A 21,828-nucleotide genomic window follows, 5' to 3' on the forward strand; every position below is an offset into this window, starting at 1 on the left:
TCAATACTAGAGACACACAGTCATAGCGCTTTTCTCTGGCAGTCTTTTGGGCTGTTGTTAAACAGACACTTGACATAAAACACTTGGTGAGCAGTGTGTTGTGGGTATTCTCATTTATCCAGGTCATAGCTATCTCAAACACACTTGGACTTGGTTATATGTCTTTGAAGACGTTTTGTCTTTCATCCAAAAGGCTTCATCAATTCATGCTCATCAACACTAGACTAGGCTAGACTATTAGTGAGCAGTGCATCGTTTAAACAAGAACAAAATTACATTTTACTGCTACGAGATAATAACCTTTGTCCAGTTTTAAATCCCTGAAGTTTGGAGTCTTGCTTCAATAACTTACCCACAATGCTTCATGTTCTGTGGTTTATCCATACGAATGGCCAGTTTGATCTTGAGGTCATTGTCTGGACAGCCTTTAGACACTGTCATCTTGTGAAGCTCAGACTGCTTGGGACTGTTGGGAGTCGGATGGAGCACAACCTGGAGCAGTTAAATAATGTATAAGTAATGTATATGAGCTATACAATATATACTGTAGAACAGCTGTGTCAGTTGAAATAACAAACCTGTAGAAGAACTGTCATTTCTTACCTTCCCCAGCTCCTTATCTTCTAGAGCCAACACTCCTGTGCTCTCAGTGAACAGCTTCACCTTCACAGCAGGTAACGGCTGGGTGGTGGTGAAGTCACCCTGGGTGCCCCAACTACACACACACACACACACACACACACCAATACGCATAAAAACACAAGTACAACACCAAGAAAGAAAGGACTGTGTGTCTCCGAGCATCTGACCAGCTTAGCTTCTGTTTACCACAGTTCCAGCTAAACTGAAAATTGCAGGGTTTTTAAACTCCTTGCTTTGTTCAGTCGACCCACAGATGACCTAAAGACTTGCCTAAAGCAGGTATTTCAGAGCAATTTATCTTGTCTTGGTATGCTGAAGCATTAACATTTCCCTTTGCTGGAAGTAAGGAGTCTAACCCTACACCTGAAAAACAGCCCCATACCACATCTAAATTCAAGACTTGTGTCTCAATACTTTTGTCTATATAGTGTACTCTGGTAAGCTGGTTTCTACAATGTTACCAACGGAAACTTTAAGTTAAATCTCAGATGACTTCTAATGAATTATTCCTATAGGGCATAGAAAATGGGTTCAAGTTAAACTGTAAGTCCATTTCAAATCTCAGCTTCTGAGGATGAAACCTGGAACTGCAGTTAGCTACTGTCAAAGCAACACCACCTCTGTGTTTTCAAGCTGGCTTTCATGTTTGGAAAGGTGTGTTTGCCCTTTACAATACGTGTACTTTGATATACAGAAACCTCTTAAACTGTAGCCTGGTTGTTGTGAGAGAAGATGTCATCAAAATGAATGCTTGGATGTTTCTTCTCCATTAAGTGGATTATCCTGGTGAATTAGGTACTTAACACACCTTAATATTCAATAACTGCACATGTACCTTGCTGTTTACCTCTTGACAGCTTTGGACAACAATTCATTCTCTGCTGAATTTTGCACAGCAGCTGATGTAGCACACATGCACATTTATGTATGTAGCTTTACTTTACCTTACTTATTCATAGTTTATATTTTATGTTTACTTTTGCATGCTCTTCTCAAATCGCCTATTTTAAACTTCAGTGTGGACAGCAAAGTAAGAATTCCATTGTACAGAGAAACCTGTTTCCTTTCTGTGCATATGACAATAAAAGCTTTGAATCTCTTTGCATCTTTGAATCTTAAAGTTAGCTGGTGAGCAAAAAGAATTTGTTGCTGAAGGGCTGAGCTGAATTTTGTGTTATATTGTTTTGAAAATCACTGTAAAGTGAAACCAATCAGGACACTACCACTAACAGGCTGGAGACCAAACTGTCAGACCTGGGTTTATCTGACTCAATCTGCCTTTGGATCAACAACTTCCTGTCTGATCGCTCCCAGAAGGTGAGAGTATGTCTGACTCTCTACACCCATGACTGCACCCCCACCCACTGCAGCAACAGCATCATTAAGTTTGCAGATGATACCACTGTGGTGGGGCTCATCTCTGGGTAGGATGAGTCTGCATACTGTGATAAGGTGGAGCAGTATGGTGCACAGCAAACAACCTTGAACTGAACACCTCCAAGACTAAGTAGCTGATCACAGACTACAGGAAGAAAAAAATGGACATTCAGCCTGTTCATTGGCGGGGACTGTGTGGAGAAGGCCTCTTCCAGTATCTTCCAGTATCCACATAGAGGACGACCTGACCTGGAGCGTCAACACCACTGACATTGTTGAAAAGGCACTGCAGACACAGCACTTCCTGAGAATACTGAGGAAGAACCACCTAACACTAACACGTGTCCTTTTATCGTTGCTCCATAGAGAGCATCCTGACCTACCACATCTCGTGTGGTTCTCCAGCTGCACAGCTGCAGACAAGAAAGCACTCCAGAGGGCCGTCACAATGGCCCGAAAGATTATCGGCTGCCCTCTTCCCTCCCTGGGAGATCTGTTCAGTTCCCGCTGCCTCAGGAAACCACTGAACATTCTCCGGGACCCTTCTCACCATGGTCATCCTCTGTTTGAACTGCTACCCTCCGGCAGACTTTGAAAGCACAAACTGACAGTTTGAACAGTTTTTATGCCAGAGCCATAACCACACTGAATGCTGCAAAAGCTTGAATATTTTGTATATACTCAATGAACTTGAATACTCACTGTGCAACAATGATGAATCATGCAATACCCGCAGAATGTGAATGTTTTGTTCTGTTGAATATTTCTTATTTATAGTTTTAGATGCAGCTTTTTAATAGTTTTTTAATGTTTCTCATTATTTTCTCTTGCACCTTAAGGCATTTCAATCTTGTTGTACTTTGTGCAATAACAATAAAAAAACATTATATCTGTTCTAAGTAGGCCAAAGAATGGTTGATGTGATGAGGTGTTTGTCAGTTAGTCAGTACAAAATGTGGAAAGTCAGATCTGTATTATTTTGAAACTGAGATAACAAGAAGAAGCATTTTAGCTCAAAATGGTTGTTATAGTTATTGTAAAGTGTTGTGTTAATTCTACGAACAGTGAAACAGCAAAAATGAAACTATACTATATTGTGCTAACTGTTGTGCTCACTTGTGTGCAGGCTATAGGAGGATTCTTTCTGCTGACAATGGCGAGCTGCATTAACCTTAAAGGAATTAATGACTGTGCGAGTATTAAGAACTAATACCTGGCATTTTCTCTATTCAACTGTTAATTAATAACTGTGTTTCTTTGGTTATACATTCCAGTTTTATGCCCATAGTATCTTTGAGATGGTAAATTTTAGTGGAATTATTTTAGGGTTTTGTCAAACTGAAAAGTTTGAGTAAAGGAAAAGGTAAAGTTCATCCATCCATTTTCTACATCGCTTATCCATCAGGGTCGCAGGGGAGCTGGAGCCTATCCCAGCTGACTACGGGCGAGAGGCGGGGTTCACCCTGCACTGGTCGCCAGTCAATCACAGGGCCAACACACAAAGACAGACAGTCACACACTCTCACACCAAGGGGCAATGCAGAGAGGCCAAATAATCTAATGTGCATGTTTCTGGAACTGTGGGAGGAAGCATTCTGGTCCTTTAATCTATTTTACTACACAGACTGTGAACATTCTGCTTGTCTATTCGACAATACAGTAATTGTAATCTTTCTTTTGATGATAATTCCTCATTTAACCAGTTCCTGACATGACAACAGGCTAAATAAATAAATAACAAATAAATAATGTGCATATTTGCACCTAGTTAAAAAATTTCAGATATCTCAATGTCTGACATTTGACGAGCATATTCAGAGACTTATACATGTATATGAATTCAACAACAAACCACATGTTCACAGATCTCAGATCATGTCTTGAACACATACTTTGTAAACCTATAGCTAGATTCAAGAGTAGAGGTTAGAAGACTGATATCAAACCTTTTACCTGCACTCATGAGTGTGTAGTGTTTTCACAATCTAATGCACACAATTTCCATAATTCCACAGCACTTGTATTAATCTGTGCTGTCAATAATATATTGTTTTGCCAAGAAATAACTTGGCCAGACTTGCACACCCAGAGTCATTACAAATTAACTTAAACCCAGCACTGCTTTTAACACTTAAGATCTGTTTTTTGGGGCATATATGACTGCTTTTTCAATTCAATTTTGATTTGAGTTTTCCCTGATGAAATAAACATGTTTTTTAAAACACATGTAGAAATATTGTAAGCATATATACATATAGCATATTAATATTATTTAAATAGGTCCCAGAATTCTGAATTACATAGCTGAGATCAGAAGGAGGTGTTTTCGCACTGGAGAGGACCGATGATACCATCGTGATTTTTTCAGCTTCAGACAACCTCTTAGGAACCAGTATGGACTGACGATTTAACCCCCATTCACACCTTGACCCGTGTGATCCTAACGAAAATTAACTCACAAATGAGCCACATCTTGGCTCATGTGACCCTAATGACTCACACGATGGCGGGGGTTGTCAACGACCCTCAGGACCGCCTCCAAGGTGACAACCACACTAAGTCAAATACCTGGGACTCCCCATTTCACAGAGGAGCAGTGAAATGTCTGCAGGAACCTAACAGCAGGTCCAGTTGCCTTTGCTTCAAACACTCAAGACAACAATGATCTGAATGACTGAGAATCTGCACGGATATACATCACACTGAGTACTACAGGAACAGCACACTGCAGAGAGCATTTATGCACACAGTCAAGAGATACAGTTAGTGTCACCAGCAGATGGTAGTACATGATTTTCAACAAAGCGTCTCACAACATGTGACGTGAATCAACATTAAGGATAAGCAGATAAGCAGATTGCGTGCGTGTGTGTGTGTGCGTGTGCTTATTCCTGTAGTTGTGGGGACAAAAATCTGTTTACACAGTCACATTGTAAGGACCTGCCATACTCCCACCTTACTTATGGGGGCAAAATACAAGTCCTCACAATGTAAATCATTAAACATTAGGGTGAAGACTTGCCTTAGGGTTAGGTGAGGTTAGGGTTAGATTAAAGTAAAAGTTAGGATAAGGTAAGTAATGTTTATTGTTATGGTTAGCAGGTGGTTAAGCGTCCAGGAAATGAATGAAAGTCTATGTTATGTCCCCAAAAGTGATGGGAACACAACTGTGTGTGTGTGTGTGTGTGTGTGTGCGTGCGTGTTTTTATGATCACATGGGGACAAAAACCTGTTTGCACAGCTACACGTGGGGACTCACCTACCTTATGGGGACAAAATGCAAGTTAGGCAATGTCCCCATTAGGCATGAAAACCTACTTTGTGTGTGTGTGTGTGTGTGTGTGTGTGTGTGTGTGTGTGTGTGTGTGTGTGTGTGTGTGTGTGTGTGTGTGTGTGTGTGTGCAGTGTACATACATGGGTTTTGAGGCCTCAGCTTGGTCTGTTTGCAGTTTATGCCCTCCCTCCACCTCCATGGTGCAGTAAACAATCCTGTTTGGAGCCAATGACTTCAAACCTTGCACCTCCATGATCACCACCTGCAACACATACTGACATGTTACACACAAAAATGGGGGCAGGATGGGTGAGTAGTAGCTGGTATGTTAATACCAACACATCTGTTATATGACCGACTGAAATAAAAGACACAATAAGACTCCAAAGAGTAACTTGGAGGGGGCTGAAGTTCGACAAAATTATTTACCAGGTATGGGCATTATTACAGAATTTTGTCACCCTCCAACTGAAATAGGATAAACAGGAAGATGAGAACTTTTGTCCATGAATTGTTTCTCTCTTTTTGTCATTTCAGTGGGAACAATGAACTTTTGGAAATTAAATGACTAATGTATTGTGTAATGCAGTATCACATTCAAGTTCTTGTCATATGCACAACCGTTACCACTTAGCAGTCATTTGCATTAACAATTAGCCTATTCTTCTTTTTAATTTTAATCCTGGACTTCATCTGATGAACCTTGAATATATATACTATTTAGGACTGAAATGTCATGAGTTTTACATATTTACATAGGTTATATTTGACACATCTTATGCTTGCACTGGTCATGAGGTTTTAATGAAAACTCTCGGAAGCAGCTGAGCCTGACCACATTAGTAAAATAAGAGTAGAAAATGTGAAAAAATCTTGTGTTGTAAATGTAAGATTCTGCAAAGCATTCTGACCTGTTTACCTCAAAAATGTTACGTTTGAAAACAAAACTGAAGAAAAGAAATAGTTCAGCATTTATGCAATCACAAAACAATAATGAAAGTAGCCAAGATTCTGATCAATAACAATTCTGAATTCTGATTCTATTTGTTTGTTATTGTCAAAGCTGCAGTATCCCAATTTGGAAATAACATGTACATGCAAACTGATAAGAGAATGAACTTAGCTGTCAGCTTGTCTTACTCTACCTTGAATCTGGTAAAATACCTGCAGTGAGCAGTGGGTATACATATCAAATCATTAGGAAGACACAAGCTGCTGCTACAAAAAAATCTAGAAAGGGTTTGTGCTGACTGAATTGGAGTATTGTCAAAGTCTGCATAACTTGAAGCCCATCTTGAGTAAATGTCTGCTGAGCTTTGCCAGACCCCAGCAAGAGAAGCTCTAATTGTGGGCAGGTGCTGCCAGGCAAATGAAAACATTCACTGTACAAAAGATAGAATTTCTCTCACCTCACCCACATTGTATTTTTATAGTCTAGAAGAGATGGAAAATTAACAATGAACAGAGAGGCAGTAAAATAATCATGGGGTGGGCAGCTGCTGGACTGCCATACTTTGTAGATCTTTGAGAAGGAAAACACCCAAAGAAGCTGGAGAAAGGGAATGGAAGGGGAATTTTTCATGAACAGTAAGAGATCCATATTCATCTCCCTCTCCTTTTCAATGCAGAAATTGACCTGTCTGTCAACCAATTAAGGAGAGGTTCTAAGTCTGTCAGTCACTAGAAATCTTGGGAGACATCTTCTCATTAGCAACCCCAGACACTAATGGTGAGAAACCATCCACGCAAAAACACTGTGAGGAGGATTTATATGACAGTAGTTTGGCTTATTTCAAATTCAGAAAATTTTTTGCCACTTCCCTTCAGGACATGAGACATGGGACACGGGACTCTTTATGTCTAAACCTTTCAGCTTCTTTGCATCAACCTTACATTTAGCGCCCTGATTGAGGGCCTTTGTGATACTTTGATGTGTGTAGAAATGTGTAACGAGTAATGCATAAGTAGAAATTGTAGAAATGTGTAGAAAGGACCACCATATATTCTGCAGGACATTACATAAGGGTGTAAGGACGTGGACACTAAAGCTACCATGTGGAGCTTTTTGCTGAACAGTGCTAACATTAACTGCACTATGGAGCAATGTTTTTAATGTGTAGGTCTCTACAAACATGGTACACTTTCATACTATTTTATTGATTGTCTGTGGTGGTAATGTGCCAGAAAACATAGCAATAAAAATGTCTAGCCAGCAGACATGGATGTAAAAATTGTACGTTTTAAAATAGGATGGAAATGCATTCAATAAGTTTGTTATTCTGACATTCGCTCAGAAAAAAAAAACTCCATAGGTTAACTTTATGTTGTATTTAATTTCTGAAATGCTACAACTATTTCTGTAAAACCACTTTTTTGGTCTATGAAATTTATTGTGCATATTAATGATCCCAGAGCTGTGTTCCACTGGTACAAGGTCAAAGGCAGAGCATATGGTTAGACTGTATACATCTGGATGCCACAGAAGCACTGTCACTCTTTGAAACTCTCAAGAAGCATGTTGGAGCACAGTCTGTTCTGCAAATCATTCACTGAATTGTGCTCCTAGCTCCTGTGAATTAAAGTTATTATGCTTGCCATGTCATCTAATGTTTTAAGATCACTGTGGCACACAGAAGAAATATTCAGATACATAGATAGATACATATTAAACCACCAAAAGACTGAGTCCTTTTTATTTTGTGCCAACCCACACTGGCGTGGTACTGCACACAAGTTATCATTCAGTCTAAAAGGGAGTTAACCAATGCCTTCTTCTGACCAGAAAGATCACAGTCTCTAACACGTCTTCTGTCCTTACACTGTTTAATGCACACCGTTAAAATAAGAAAAATTTTAAAAAAAAAAACAGCATCACAAACAACTTCACCCTAGTTCACCAACCTCCAGAGTGAAGGACAGCACCACATCAGATTTGGACAATGTGTTCTCGTCCTCTTGGCCCATGTCCATGATGGAGGTGTTGTGGCCTCGTTTGAGCTTCTGCAGCTTGAACTCTCCCCCCTTAGACACTGGCATGCTCTCCAGGTTGGCCATTAGCAGGTTGACAGAGGATCGCAGCTCTTCAATGTACATAGCCTCCATCTCTCTAGATGCAAACCTTGGAAACCTTCCGCCATGCTGTCCAAAACATGAAGATAAGCAGAAAATGAATGACCATGATCCAGCCGATGTCCAAAAACAACTCGTAAAATATGTTCTAAAAAGAAATCTAGATTTATGTGAATCAAAAACCATTAAAAAAGATCACTAAATCATTTTTTAAAATCTGAATAATTAGGCCCTTGATCTTAAGTGTTCGACAATGAGTATTTTTTCATGTATTTTAAAGTTAGTTCCTTCCATCCATCCATCCATCCATCCACTCATTCATCCATTGCTCTTACCCGAGCAATCTGGTCCGCCATTTGCAATCGTCCATCCAGCTCTCTTCTGATCTGGGCTGCTTGCTCATCAGGGTTGTCCAGCTAGTGAAACACAGACAGTACACTTCACAAACAGAACCACAACAGAGTGTGTTCTTCAATAGTAGTAATTTAACGTCTGAATTTGGATTGGACAACTGGCACAACTGACTAAAAACCAAAATATAAATAGTGCAAAAAATGTCCCTGTTGAAAAGGATTCACAATGATAGACAAGACTCTCAAAGGGAAAGTGCATCATCTTTTGTAAAGCCACATCTCATTTAGCTGCTGGAGTATTCCCACCTTTCTATTCCATTTGAAGCACTGTATTTATTAACATACTTATTAAATGAATATGTTTTAGGAAACAAATTTCCCCTCACACATTTTTACTAAATAACCACTAGGAACTCATAAATTTCACTATCAACATTTTTCTTGCAAAAATAGTGCGTCGTAAAGAGATGTAAAGGTTGCGCACACATTTATAAAGTCAGTATTTTTAATTTGTTATCTATACATTTGCTATTAAAAGCACAAACCACAATGAGTCAAAGCTTTGAGTTTCTTGTGTTTCTGTTTTTTCCAAACCACACAAAGGAGTCTGTATTCATACTAATATTTATATACAGCAGACTTTGTCCTGCAGGCCTGCTTGTGCCCATAATCATAATGAAAATTGCCCTCTTGGAGATATTATTGCTTCCATCTGTCAATACTTTCCTGTTCCAGTTGGCCAAGAGTAGCCATGCTGCTTACAGAGGCCAGTGACACAGAGTGAAATGTTTTAATCTTTCTTTTAATCTTTTTCAAGAAATATAAACATTCAGTAGTTCCAGTTTCTCAAATGTGAGGATTTGTGACTTTTCTTTATAATTTATGACAGTATTTGAGGTTTTTGGCTCTCGGTCAAATAGAACAAGCAATGTGAATAACTTCTTTAAACAGGCATCTTTCACTATTTTCTGAAATTTGATGGCAAAAACAATTAATTGATTCATTGTGGAAATAATTAACAGATTAATGGATTATATCCAATTATTATTAAAAAATAATTCATTATTAAAAAAAAACCAAAACAAAACTAATGAGCAACTTAAAAGCTCCAACGAGTAAGAGAACAGTTGGTCCCTAACTGACCCTTTGCTAAAAGATAAAGATAGAAGCTAAAGCCCACAGATCACAGTGTAACAGTGAACCACCACATCGCTTGGTGACTGAAACATAAGCCACAAAAATGCAAAAAATATCTAATATCTAAATTTAGTCTTTGTTGTTCTTTCTAACATTCATCTTAACTGGTTTGGTAGAAGCAAATCCTTAAATCACTGCTTTAGATGTAAATATTCTGGCTCTACACAGTTTTCCTGCACTGCTTTTCTGATGTCCACCTTCACTCTCGCCCCTCTCCCAACATTTTCACATCTTCCTGTGTGACTTAAGGGTTTATTTTGATCAAACCTGAGTCAGTGGAAAGACATGCCACAGTGGTGAGTTTTATTTTCTTTCTCTCTGGTTTGGATGATTGTAAAATGTGTTTTACAACACAGTAAAATTACAGATTTTTTAAACAGTCAGGTGGATATGGCAAGAGTGGCATAGTGACTTTTCTCACTATACTAGACAGGTGCCTCTATGAATGATGATAGTGGACTACCTAAAGTGTCATATTGTGAAGGAAAGGCCCTCTGATCAGGCTGTCATATTTGATGAACTCGGAACAAAAACAGGCTGTGCTGTCAGAAAGAATAATAGGCTTGTCAGAGGCAGAAAGCACTTTTCATTCATACGCTTGGTCAAAGTTGCCAGTAAGGATTACATGGTAGCTTTTGCAATCACTACTATTTTTTTGTACCCATGAGTCATCTACAGATATGTACACATCGGTACACATAGGTTAGCCTTTTTCCCTTGTGGGATTTTTTGCTAAAGACTTGTCTTTTTCCGCTGCAGATCATTGCCCGAGGGTCTCCTGTGAGTCAGTCACTTCTGCCTGCCCCCTGCTTCCAGGCTTGCTCTGTCTGCCTCTTCATAGGAAGACTCTTAGTCCTCAAGCTTGTTAGAAAACTACCTCTGTATCGATCTGCCTATAGATGTAGTCAGATCGCTAGGTTCTTCGCTAAGGCTTCTCTCTTACTTTGAGTTCTTAAATGAATTCCCTGACTTTCTATCATACTTCGCAATAAACTCAGACAAAGTAATCGTAGTGGGAGACTTTAACATTCATGTCTGGCTTCTGTTTTCAAATCACTGGTAGACTCAATTGGCTTTTCCCAGAGATTAAATAAACCCACTAACTCCTTTAATCATATCATGACCTGGTGCTAACATAAGGCATTGAGGCTGACCACCTTCCACTTTTTCCCCAAAATCATGTCTTGTCTGACCACTCCTTAATAACATTTGAATTTATTTTAGCAAACTGTACTTTCCTGGAAAAAATTCCACTACAGCAGATGTCTTTGACACTGCTGTATCTAAATTTAAAGAACTCATTCCAGCAGAGCTTGCCATTACAACCTACATTAATACAATGGAGGGCAACTATGCCAATTTCACTCCCTCACAGGTAGACTTTCTTGTAGGTAGCACTGCAACATCACTTCTTGGGACCCTTAATTCCATAGCTCCTCTGAAAAAGAAGGTCATTAACCGGAAGAGAGTAGCTCCCTGGTATAATTCAAAGATACACATATTGAAACAGAAAACTAGACAGCTGGAAAGAAAATCACATTCCAGTCAATGTGTAGAAGACCGTCAAACCTGGAAAAATAGTTTGTTAATGTATAAAAAAGAACTTCGTAGCACCAGAAGGGCATATTACTCCTCATTAATAGAAAGGAACAAGATCAATCCAACGTGATACAAAGTGATGGTTTCTTAACTTTCTTCACTGATAAGATTGTGAACATCAGAGTGAGGATTGGCAGTAATACTCCACCAAATAGAGTTTCTCTTATAGCAACCTCCACACCTAAAGTATGTTTGGACAGCTTCTCCCCTATTCACCTCTCAGAGTTAACTTCAGTCATTACTTCATCCAGTGGTGTCAAGTAACGAAGTACAAATACTTTGTTATCTTACTTAAGTAGAATTTTTGGGTATTTCTACTTTCTCCCACTATTTGTGTGTCTGAGGGGAATGAGACGGAGTACAGGTCAGTCATCGTGGACTTTGTGGACTGGTGTGAACGCAACCATCTGTGCTTAAACACCAGTAAAACAAAGGAGATGGTGATTGACTTCCAGAGAAGGACATTATCACTTACACCAGTGAACATCCAGGGCTCGGACATTGAGATGGTGGACAGTTTTAAGTATCTGGGTCTCTACCTCAACCATAAACTGGACTGGTTACATAACACTGATGCCCTGTACAAGAAGGGCCAAAGTCGCCTCCACCTTCTGAGGAGACTGAGGTCCTCTGGAGTGTGCAGGCCCCTCCTAAGGACTTTTTATGACTCTGTGGTAGCCTCTGCTATTCACTACGCTGTGGTCTGTTGGGGACCGGGGAGCACGGACCGGGACAGGAAGAGACTAAATAAGCTGGTCAGGAGAACCAGTTCTGTCCTGAGCTGCCCACTGGACTCTGTGGAGGAGGTGGGTGAGAGGAGGACGTTAGCCAAGCTGACATCCATCATGGACAACACCTCTCACCCTCTGCATCAGACAGTGGAGGCTTTGCGCAGCTCCTTCAGCGGCAGACTGCTACACCCTCAGGTGGTTCTAAAACAGACATGTCCAAAGTCTGGTCCGTGTTCAAATTTCCACTGGCCTGCAGCACATTGCACACATCAAGGGCCAAGCTGCTACTTTTCCAAAGGCACCTGTCACAAACGCAGCCCAATACCACATATTTCCCATATAATAATGACCAGTACAATACAATATCAGTACAATATCAGTGCGCAAATGAGGAAGTACGCAGCAGACATCTTATCTCTCACTGCAGAGTTTCAACAGCGCTTTGGGGATTTCCTCTCCTTTCTCCGTGGACCCTTATGACACTCCAGACCACCTGCAGCTGGAGCTCACTGAGCTGCAGTGTGACGCCAAGTGTCACAGTCGGCAGCAACAAAGTTGACAAGAGCTCCCGCCAGCTGGATGAAGGCAGGTTCCAAGAGATTCGAACATTTGCAAAGAAAATGCTGAGCTTGTTTGGCTTGACATACTTGTGCGAGAAGATATTCTCGGTTATGAACATTAACAAAAAGCGTGTGAGGACGAGACAAAGGGACTCTCACCTGCGTGACATCTTGCACATGAAAACCACTGTTTTGGAGCCAGGTCTGGCATATTTACTGCAGTCGAGATCTCAGTATCACCCTTCACGTTAGTGAAGGCAAGTTATTTGTTTAGTCTTCTGAGGTGAATAAATTCTAAAATTTCAGTGAATTGATTTTTTTGTGATGATCAAAACTACACTTTACATTTATGTGCAGGCTTGAACATGCACTGAGTCATTTCAATCCGTGTATCATTTGTTCTTTTGTTTTTCAATTGACAAAGCGGGTCTCATAAACTCGACAAATGAAATAATAAAATCAAATTCGGTCCGGCAGCCGTTTTTCCATTTCATATTTTTGATCCGCATCTAAATTTGAAATAATGAAAAACACCGGCCTTTTTCATTTTTGATATCTGATTCAAAATCGGATGGTATATTTTCGTTTTTTGATTTTTGATGGTCAATTGAAAACTGAAAGAGCGAGTGATACAAGGATTCACATGGCCCTCAATATTCTGTACTTCTGAACAGGATAACTGTTATTATAGTGTATATAAGTGTTATTTTCCTGTTCACGTTTTGAATTTAGAGGTTTACAGTGAGCATTTAATAGTGAATAATATATAATGTTTCAAATGAACCTATATATGTTTAATCTTCCCAATTTTTTTTTTTCCCCGACAGCCTTTTTCTTCATTTTATGCGGTCTTCAAATATGAAAGGCAGAGTGATTTTGATAAAAACTTGTTTAGAATTATTTGTGTTCTGTGTGAAGAAATAAAAAGTAAGCCATTTGCAATAAAAAATTCATAAAATAGCTCATTTGCATTTGATGTTAAGGGTTCAAAGAATGTTAGGCTGAACGGTTGGCCCCCACACATTTTCACCTCACCAAATCTGGCCCTCTTTGCAAAAAGTTTGGACATTCCTGTTCTAAAAGTTCAGGGAAACATTCCGGCGGAGCCCCTCCTACGACAGACCCCATGTCTTCGAGGGAGGTACCTGTTCGTGGTTCACTGCTAACAGCAGTTCTATCACAATGTTCATGAAAACCCCTCTAATCATAACCGGAGAACAGTGTGCTTCATGGCAGCATGGAACTTTCTTCCTTTATTTTATTTTTTTGTCGTTGCTCTCACACCCAAGACCTGCAGTTCAAGTTTGCATTCAGGTACACTCTGGATTTTAATTAGCAGACAGATACACTATCGATGCATTCAAGGAATCCTGTATTTCCGAGTACTATAAATCTAATCAGGGTTACACTCGACTGGAAAATCTACTCTTCCAGCTACATGTCCGCATGCACTGAACACAGCAGGAGTCAAATCATGTGATATACCTGGCTTTAGCATGTCGTGTACATAGTTCTTTGTAAGCACCATTCATTGTTGAATGACTGTGTCTTTATTTCACTTATTTTATTTTGGGATTACCATTACCCCAGTTGGATTCCCCATATAAATATGACACAAAAATGTTTTCTATAATATTACTATAAATAACCTGTTTTAATTGGCCTTTACTGTGTACACTTTAGATTTGTATTTTCTTACTGAACTCATGTAACCTACTGTGTGTCCTTGGATGTACCTGCAAGATCCTCTCTAATCTTTCTAGGTCTGTTACAGTAGATACACGCCTCAATAACAATATCCACACATTTGATATCACATTTCAGGAAGTGCACATGAACAGTGGTTGGCTTGTTCACCTCAGAGATAACTGGCCAATGACCCTTTGTTGCGAGTAAGTCCAACCTCTGTGCTGGGTAGACCCAGTCCAAGAAGACAAATGCAAACTACAATCAAATATCCAGGCTCCTTCTGATTGAGATCCTGCAAGAGCTCCGTAACTCCGAGCCCAGCGCTGCCATACTTTACCTGTGACCTAAATAAATTGTACTTCTGTGAACTGAAGATCTCTCCGGTTTGTTCTTGGGCTTCCAATTAAAGAATCAGGCTAACAAACTGAAAACTAAATATCAGAATCCTTGAATGTAAATCAGAATCAGAATCAGAATCAGAATTCCTTTATTAATCCCTGGAGGGAAATTCTTGAAAATAAATATAGTTTATAAATAATAAAATAAATAAATATAGTTTATATAATAAATAAAGTTTTAAGTACCAATATTGCTTGTACAATTTAACTGTGGATAAAATGTGCAGTTTGTATTAAAGAACAAATCCAAAAATATCCTGAAATAATACTATTTTATATTATATTAATTACATAATTCATGTTTTGAGAAGAAATAACATTTTGCTTTGACAGCTGTTTCTTCGAGTAGTGTCTACTTTGGTAGGATGAGGATTAAGCAAAATGACAGGTAATCGTATCATACCTGGCTCAAACAGTTTATAATTTGACCAAGAATACTGACAGATGTTCATCATGAGCATCAATGTTAGATTATTAATGTCATTCTACTCCTCCCTAATCCTTCCTCTCCCCTTTGATTTACAGTGGTTGCTACCTCCTCTGGATGGATTAACAGGCCCAGACCTCGATAGTGATTAAAAGGAAAGCAATCACTCGCCCTTAATTTAGATAAGCAGACAAGTGTTGGCATGGCAAAGAAAGGGGGATAAACTGTAGCCTCTGTGTACAGTTGCCAGGGCAACCACATACAAGAGGATAAAGGGCACAAGGGAGTGTTTGTGTGTCTGTGTAGTGCTCACATACATGCAACCATTTAAATGTTTCAGTACATGTCAGCATCAGTACACACACCCATACACACACACAGTGTTGAGGCCAAGTGCTGAGCCTAACCATGGAGATGTACTTCAAAGTGTTCAAGGTCTCTGTTTGACCAGGACAGCAGCAGTTCTTTGATGAGGAACACAACTGTGGGTTATTTGGTCTCTCCACTGTCATTTGTGTTTTCAGAGCAAATATGCCCAGTAAATACAAAGGTTTCACAGCAATACTGTGCGTCCCACACCGTCTTGTTTACTGTAAATTTAATTTAGTTCACAGAAGCCTGTCCCCTCCTTGGGACTGTGGCACAGGTTGTGTGAAAAGTGTGGCTAAACAGACACTGCTGCCATTAAGGGTCTCACAGTGCTGTTATTTTAGTAGTAGATAGTAGTAGTTTAGTAGTAGATAGTTTTATTTAAACTGAGCTTAGACAAAATTTATATTTGTCTAATGTTTTCTAGTGTTTGAAATAGAACTAGAGGTAAACATCAGTTTAGACGTTTGTACAGTAGATTCAGTCAGTTTTCTTGTAAGGACAGTCTAGTTAATCCACTTTTTAATTAATTATTTGGTTATTTATTCATTATATTTGTTTTTTTAGTTTTTGTTATTTAATATTGTTGCCCCGAGAAAGGTAAGACACTAAAAGATATAACATTTGGTATAATATAAATAAGGAGATATAAATATATAAATCCTTTTTATTAAAACTGCTAATCATCAGGTTTGATGAACAGGAATGAAATAATTGTTTTATTTTCATTGAAAGATGACTTTCACAGTTAATCAGGAATTCGATGACAGTGAAGCAGGGCAAGTAATTTTCACCCACTTTGTTTTCTAAGTCCATCTCATTTATCTGAGCTGCAATATTACATTTTCACCCATAGAACCATGATGCTAGCTTGGTGGAAAGTTTTGCAATGATATGAAAAACACTATAGGAAACTGGAATTGGCAAAAATATTTTCTTTCTAATACTACCAATAATTATCCATGCACATAGTTTTAGGTGTCTAGGTATGGAGATCTACACCCAGATGAATCGTTTGTGGTGCTCACAGCATTGAATAATGGTATTTATAAAATTTGGCAGCAACACTGTCCTGTTATTCATAGGTGTTTCATACTCCTTCCATAAGAAGTAGTTCCAATAAAAATGTTATACTACTACATCCACAGTAAAAGAGATGACTTCTGAAAAGGGTTGCTGCTGTTGAAGAAATTTGTAATTTGCATAAACAGACCCTTTGATTGATTAGTGAAATCATCATTGATTATTTCTATGATTCCTGGACTCACTGTTTCAGCACTCACCATGCCTTCCAGTGTGTTATCTCTAGTCCATTCTGACCATTTAAAGGCTTTCAGTGGCTGCTCACTCCACCACAGCCCTAATGGCTAAATCCCATCTGATAAAAAGGAAAGAACACCCACTCTCTTCTTCTTGCCTCACTATATATCCGCTGCGATGACCTGCAATTCAATTTGTCTCCTGGCTCCAGCCATCATTACTGCCACAGGCACATTGATCAAAAGGGATGTGCCTCGCTTTTTGACCCCACTGCGCTTTACATGATGTGGACAGTTTGTTAGAGAATAATCATCTCATTTGCTGTTCTGGGGCGTTCACTGGCCTGTTTGAACTAATGGTACAACTAACATGGCTGCAAAAAGCATGCAGTTTGTCCTTTTCCATTTGACCATTTATCTGTTATTATTAGGATTCATTTATTGATCTATTTTTTAACCTAAATTCAAAAATTGACAGATATCTAGCTGCAGCATAGTTACAATCATACTGTACCAAAACTGGAAGTCAGAAAAGCCAGTTTTATTAGTTGTTATCGCCCACCTGCTGCTGCTTACTCAGAGTTCCTGTCTGAGTTTTCAAACTTCTTATCTAGTTTAGTTAGATAAAGTCATTATAGTGGGTGACTTTAACATTCATATGGATGTTAACTCTGACAGTCCTAAGTGCCACGCCCTGGGGTTCTGTCACTTGGTTTTTGAGTCTATGTGTCATGTTTCATGTGTGTCTTGTGTTTCCATGTATTATGTTCAAGGTTTTTGTCATGTCCTGTTTTATTTTGAAAGCGTCACTTCCCCTGTGTGTCTCTGTTTCATGTAGCTTTACTTTTGTTTAAACCTGATTGCATTCTCCTCCCTTGATGTGTTTCACCTGTGTTTCGTTGTCTTGTCTATTTAGTCCTTGTCTTCCCAGTCACCTGTGTCATAGCGTTACATTGTCTTCCAGTTTCATGTCAGGGTCTTTGTTCTGTTCTTGCCTTGCCATGCTACGCCAGGAGTTTTTTGCCACAGTTTTTCTTTGATCCCCTGCCGCAGTAAGTGTGTGCTTTGTTTTTTTGCCTTAATAATAAAAGACTACAAGTTTGGACCTCTGCCTCGCTTGCCTGCCCCTTTTGTGACTCTGCATCGGGGTTCAGTTTTTCCTGCGTCAGCGACGCTGCCATTTTGTGACACTAAGTCAGTCTTTAATTCACTCTTAGGTTCGATAGGTTTCCTTCAGACAGTAAATGAACCAGCACACTGTCATAATCACACCCACATCATAGTGTAGACAGATTTAGGGATGCAACCCCATCACAGCTCCCTTAAGCACCATGTGCCAGTACAACAGAGCACACCGGTTTAAATATTACTCCTGCAGAAATTGACTGCTTTGTCAACAACACTGCAGCCACTCTACACACAGTTTTAGATATGGTTGCCCCACTAAAAAAGAAAGTTACAAATCATAGGAGGCTAGCTGAAGCAGGTATCAAGACAGATGGAAAGGAAGTGGTACTCCTCTAAATCAGTTGAATCCCAGAGGGCCTGGGGAGATAGCTTATTGACGTATAAAAGGCCACCTCATAAAGCCAGAACAGCTTACTATTCATCATTAATAGAGCAAAACAAGAACAACCCATGTTTTCTCTTTGACAAAGAGTCACAGCTCTGTTGAGCCTTGTATTCCTGCAGATCTTAGCAGTGAAGACTTTGAGTTTCTTCACCAATATAATAACTAACATTAGAAAAAATCAATCAAGATCTATCCACGATAGCCAATATACTGCCATCTTTAGAAACCTCTTTTAGCCCTAATCCACCTCTGGACACCTTCCTACCCATAGACCTCCCTGAGCTGACCTCCAGTATTAATAAATCTAACTCAAGTACATGTGTCTTAGACCCCATCCCAACTAAGCTCCTCAAGGACGACTTTCCTCTGATTGGCGCTTCCTTATTAGATCAGATCAACTTGTCTTTAACAACAGGTTATGTACCACAGGTGTTTAAAACTGCTGTTATCAGACCTTTACTTAAAAAACCTTCACTTGACCCAGACATCTTAGCAAACCATAGACCGATATCCAACCTCTCATTTATTTCTAAGATACTTGAAAAGGTGGTCAGTTAACTGATCACCCACATAGGAACAGTCTGTTTGAAGTGTTTCAGTCTGGTTTCAGAGCCCATCACAGCACAGAAACAGCACTGGTTAAAGTTACTAATGACCTGTGTCATGACCATGTCTCTATACTTGCTCTGCTGGATCTGACACTGTAGATCACAGCATTTTATTACACAGATTAGAACACGAGATTAGGATCACAGGGACTGCGCTAGGCTGGTTTAGATCATATTTATCAGATAAATTTCACTTTGTTCACATTAATGATGTTTCCTCTTCACATTTAAGGGTTAACCTCGGTGTTCCACAGGGTTCAGGGTTCATAAATTTTCATTGTTATGCTGATGACACCCAACTGTACTTATCCTTAAAGCCTGAAGAAACAGAGCTGCTAGTCAGACTTCAGGCATGTCCTAAGGACATAAAAGACTGGATGAATTCCAATTTTTTACTATTAAACTGAGACAAAACTGAGATCATTATTTTTGGTCCCAAACATCTCAGAACTAGAATAGTTGATAGCTGATAATATTCTCTCTCTAGACAGCATTATTTTAGACTCCAGTATGACTGAGGAACCTGTGCGTTATATTTTATATCAGGACATGTCATTTATCCATCATATTAAACAGATCTCTAAGACTGCCTTCTTTCACCTTCGTAATATTGCTAAGATTAGAAGCAAGTTAATCTTCACAAGTCCAGACGCCTTGCTTCAGCCTTTTGATTGAATATGACCTGGATGACTGAGAATCTTCACAGACATATTTTGGCTTATATCATATTTTTGCAGGCTACAATACTGTTTTGATTCACCTGATTCCCACCCGTATGTAATTAACTACCCACCTGGATATACCAGCCCGTAAAATTCCACAACATTAAAACCCTCCCTTTTGAGCAACTATCTGCAGGTACCCGACCCGGTTCAGGACTGCTTGGTGGCCTCCCTCACTAGCCCTTACATATTGTTGGGGTCAAATTTGACCCATTTTTACATTTGACAGTAGTTAAAACAAACAAACAAACAAAAAAACCCACATGTCATTCTTTTTAGCCTGAAATTTGATGACTGTTCCTAAAGTGACCCAAAATACACAAAAATAAAAATATTTTCAAAATGTTATACTTTTGTATAGGTGCTACAAATCTTTATACACTGAGGCTGTTTTGGGTCAAATTTGACCCATATCTATTGAGACAGATTTTAAATCTACCAGCGTGGGTCAAATCAATGAAAATGATGGTTTGATAGATGGCAACCGTGAAACTGTACAGGCCATGTTTTATGGGACAGTGGTGACAGAGCTCAAGGGGGACCTCGACACTGTCACGAGAATTGTCTGTGTTCCCACCACATTTGCCCAGAAGACTTAGCATGCAACAGGCCTTTGATCTGATCTTCCAAGATGAGGAGGTTGATAGTGATTTGGAGGAGGATGTGTCAGATCAGGAAGACAACATGGAAGAAAAATTATAGCCCCTCTGATGACTGATGGAGAGGAGCAGGCAGCAAGGCAGAGGTTTATGTTGAAAAAGAGTGCTATCTGTTGGTCTTCACTTCCACATCAAGTTGCGAGCAGGATGACAGTGGAAAATGTCATTTGAATGACTCCATGACTCCAGCTCTTCCTCCCTCCAGCCATTAAAAAAATTGTCCTTGCAATGACAAACATGGAGGGGATCATTACGGTCAGCAATGGAAGACCATGGGTGTGACTGACCTACATGCCTACATGGGGCTTCTAATAGTGGTTGGTGTGTACAAGTCCAGAGGTGAGGCTGTTTCTAGTCTGTGGAACACTGAGATGGGAAGACCAATATTTCGAGCCACCATGTCCCTGGAAATGTTACGCACCAGATTTGACAATGAATGGGATGCTGCCTGTTTGTCACTGACAAACAGGCAGCAATCAGGGATGTCTGGGACGAGTGGGTGGAACAGCTACCTCTCATGTACAACCCTGATGTTATTGATTGTGATATCAAATTGTCATATTCAGATCAGATTTCCTTTTTTAATTTCTTATGCACTTCCATACATAAAAGGGGAAATTGTTTTCTCGCAAGAACACAGCCCAGGGCAAAAACAGTGGAATTCTTGAGAATTGGAGTCCTTTCCGCAAGTACGTGTCAAGCAAGCCCCGAAAATATGGAACTAAGTTATGGGTTGCCTGTGATGCGCATTCCAGTTATGCTTGTAATATGCATGTATACACTGGGAAGCCAGCTGGTGGGGCTCCAGAGAGAAAACAAGGCATACATGCTGTGTTAGAGATGACAGAAGGGCTAAGAGGACACAATGTGATGTGTAACAATTTCTTCACCTCTCATGAGCTTGGTCAGGCACTCCTGAAGAAGAAAATCACAATGGTTGGCACTGTGAGATGGAACAAACCTGAGCTGCCACCTGCTCCGATTACAACAAGGGGGAGAGAGGTCATCTTTTCGAAGTTTGCTTTGACTCAGGACACCACTGTTGCCTCATACATGCAAAAGAAGAACAAGAATGTCATCCCTATGAGCACATTATATACGGCCGCAGAGGTGAGCGCTCGGGAAGGGCGAAAGCGAGAACACCTTCCCCACACAGCAGCTTCAGCAGCATTGGTAAGGGTAGTGCAGCAATCTGAGTCTGGCCCTGATCAAGAACTCACTCTGCCCTGCAAAGAAGGACTGCAAAACAGGGGAACACATGAAAGTTCTACACACGTAAAGTTTCCTACCACTGCAACATAGTTATATTATAAATTCCAGCT

At 39.7% G+C, this 21,828-nt stretch overlaps 1 protein-coding gene across 6 annotated transcripts in view; it reads right to left on the minus strand.

Moving 5' to 3' along the window:
• cadpsa (Ca2+-dependent activator protein for secretion a) overlaps positions 1 to 21,828 on the minus strand; it is a 173,845-nt gene that overhangs the window by 108,511 nt on the left and 43,506 nt on the right. For all 6 annotated transcript variants that reach the window (XM_046380181.1, XM_046380171.1, XM_046380162.1 and 3 more), the window contains exons 4-8: positions 8,698 to 8,778; positions 8,195 to 8,431; positions 5,434 to 5,555; positions 604 to 715; positions 353 to 492 (exon numbers count right to left, since the gene is read on the minus strand). In XM_046380181.1, coding sequence (XP_046236137.1) covers positions 353 to 492; positions 604 to 715; positions 5,434 to 5,555; positions 8,195 to 8,431; positions 8,698 to 8,778 — 692 coding nt within the window. The remainder of the gene's footprint in view (positions 1 to 352; positions 493 to 603; positions 716 to 5,433; positions 5,556 to 8,194; positions 8,432 to 8,697; positions 8,779 to 21,828) is intronic.

This window comes from Scatophagus argus, chromosome 3, assembly GCF_020382885.2.
Source record: "Scatophagus argus isolate fScaArg1 chromosome 3, fScaArg1.pri, whole genome shotgun sequence".
In the NCBI taxonomy this organism is placed as follows: Eukaryota; Metazoa; Chordata; class Actinopteri; family Scatophagidae; genus Scatophagus; species Scatophagus argus.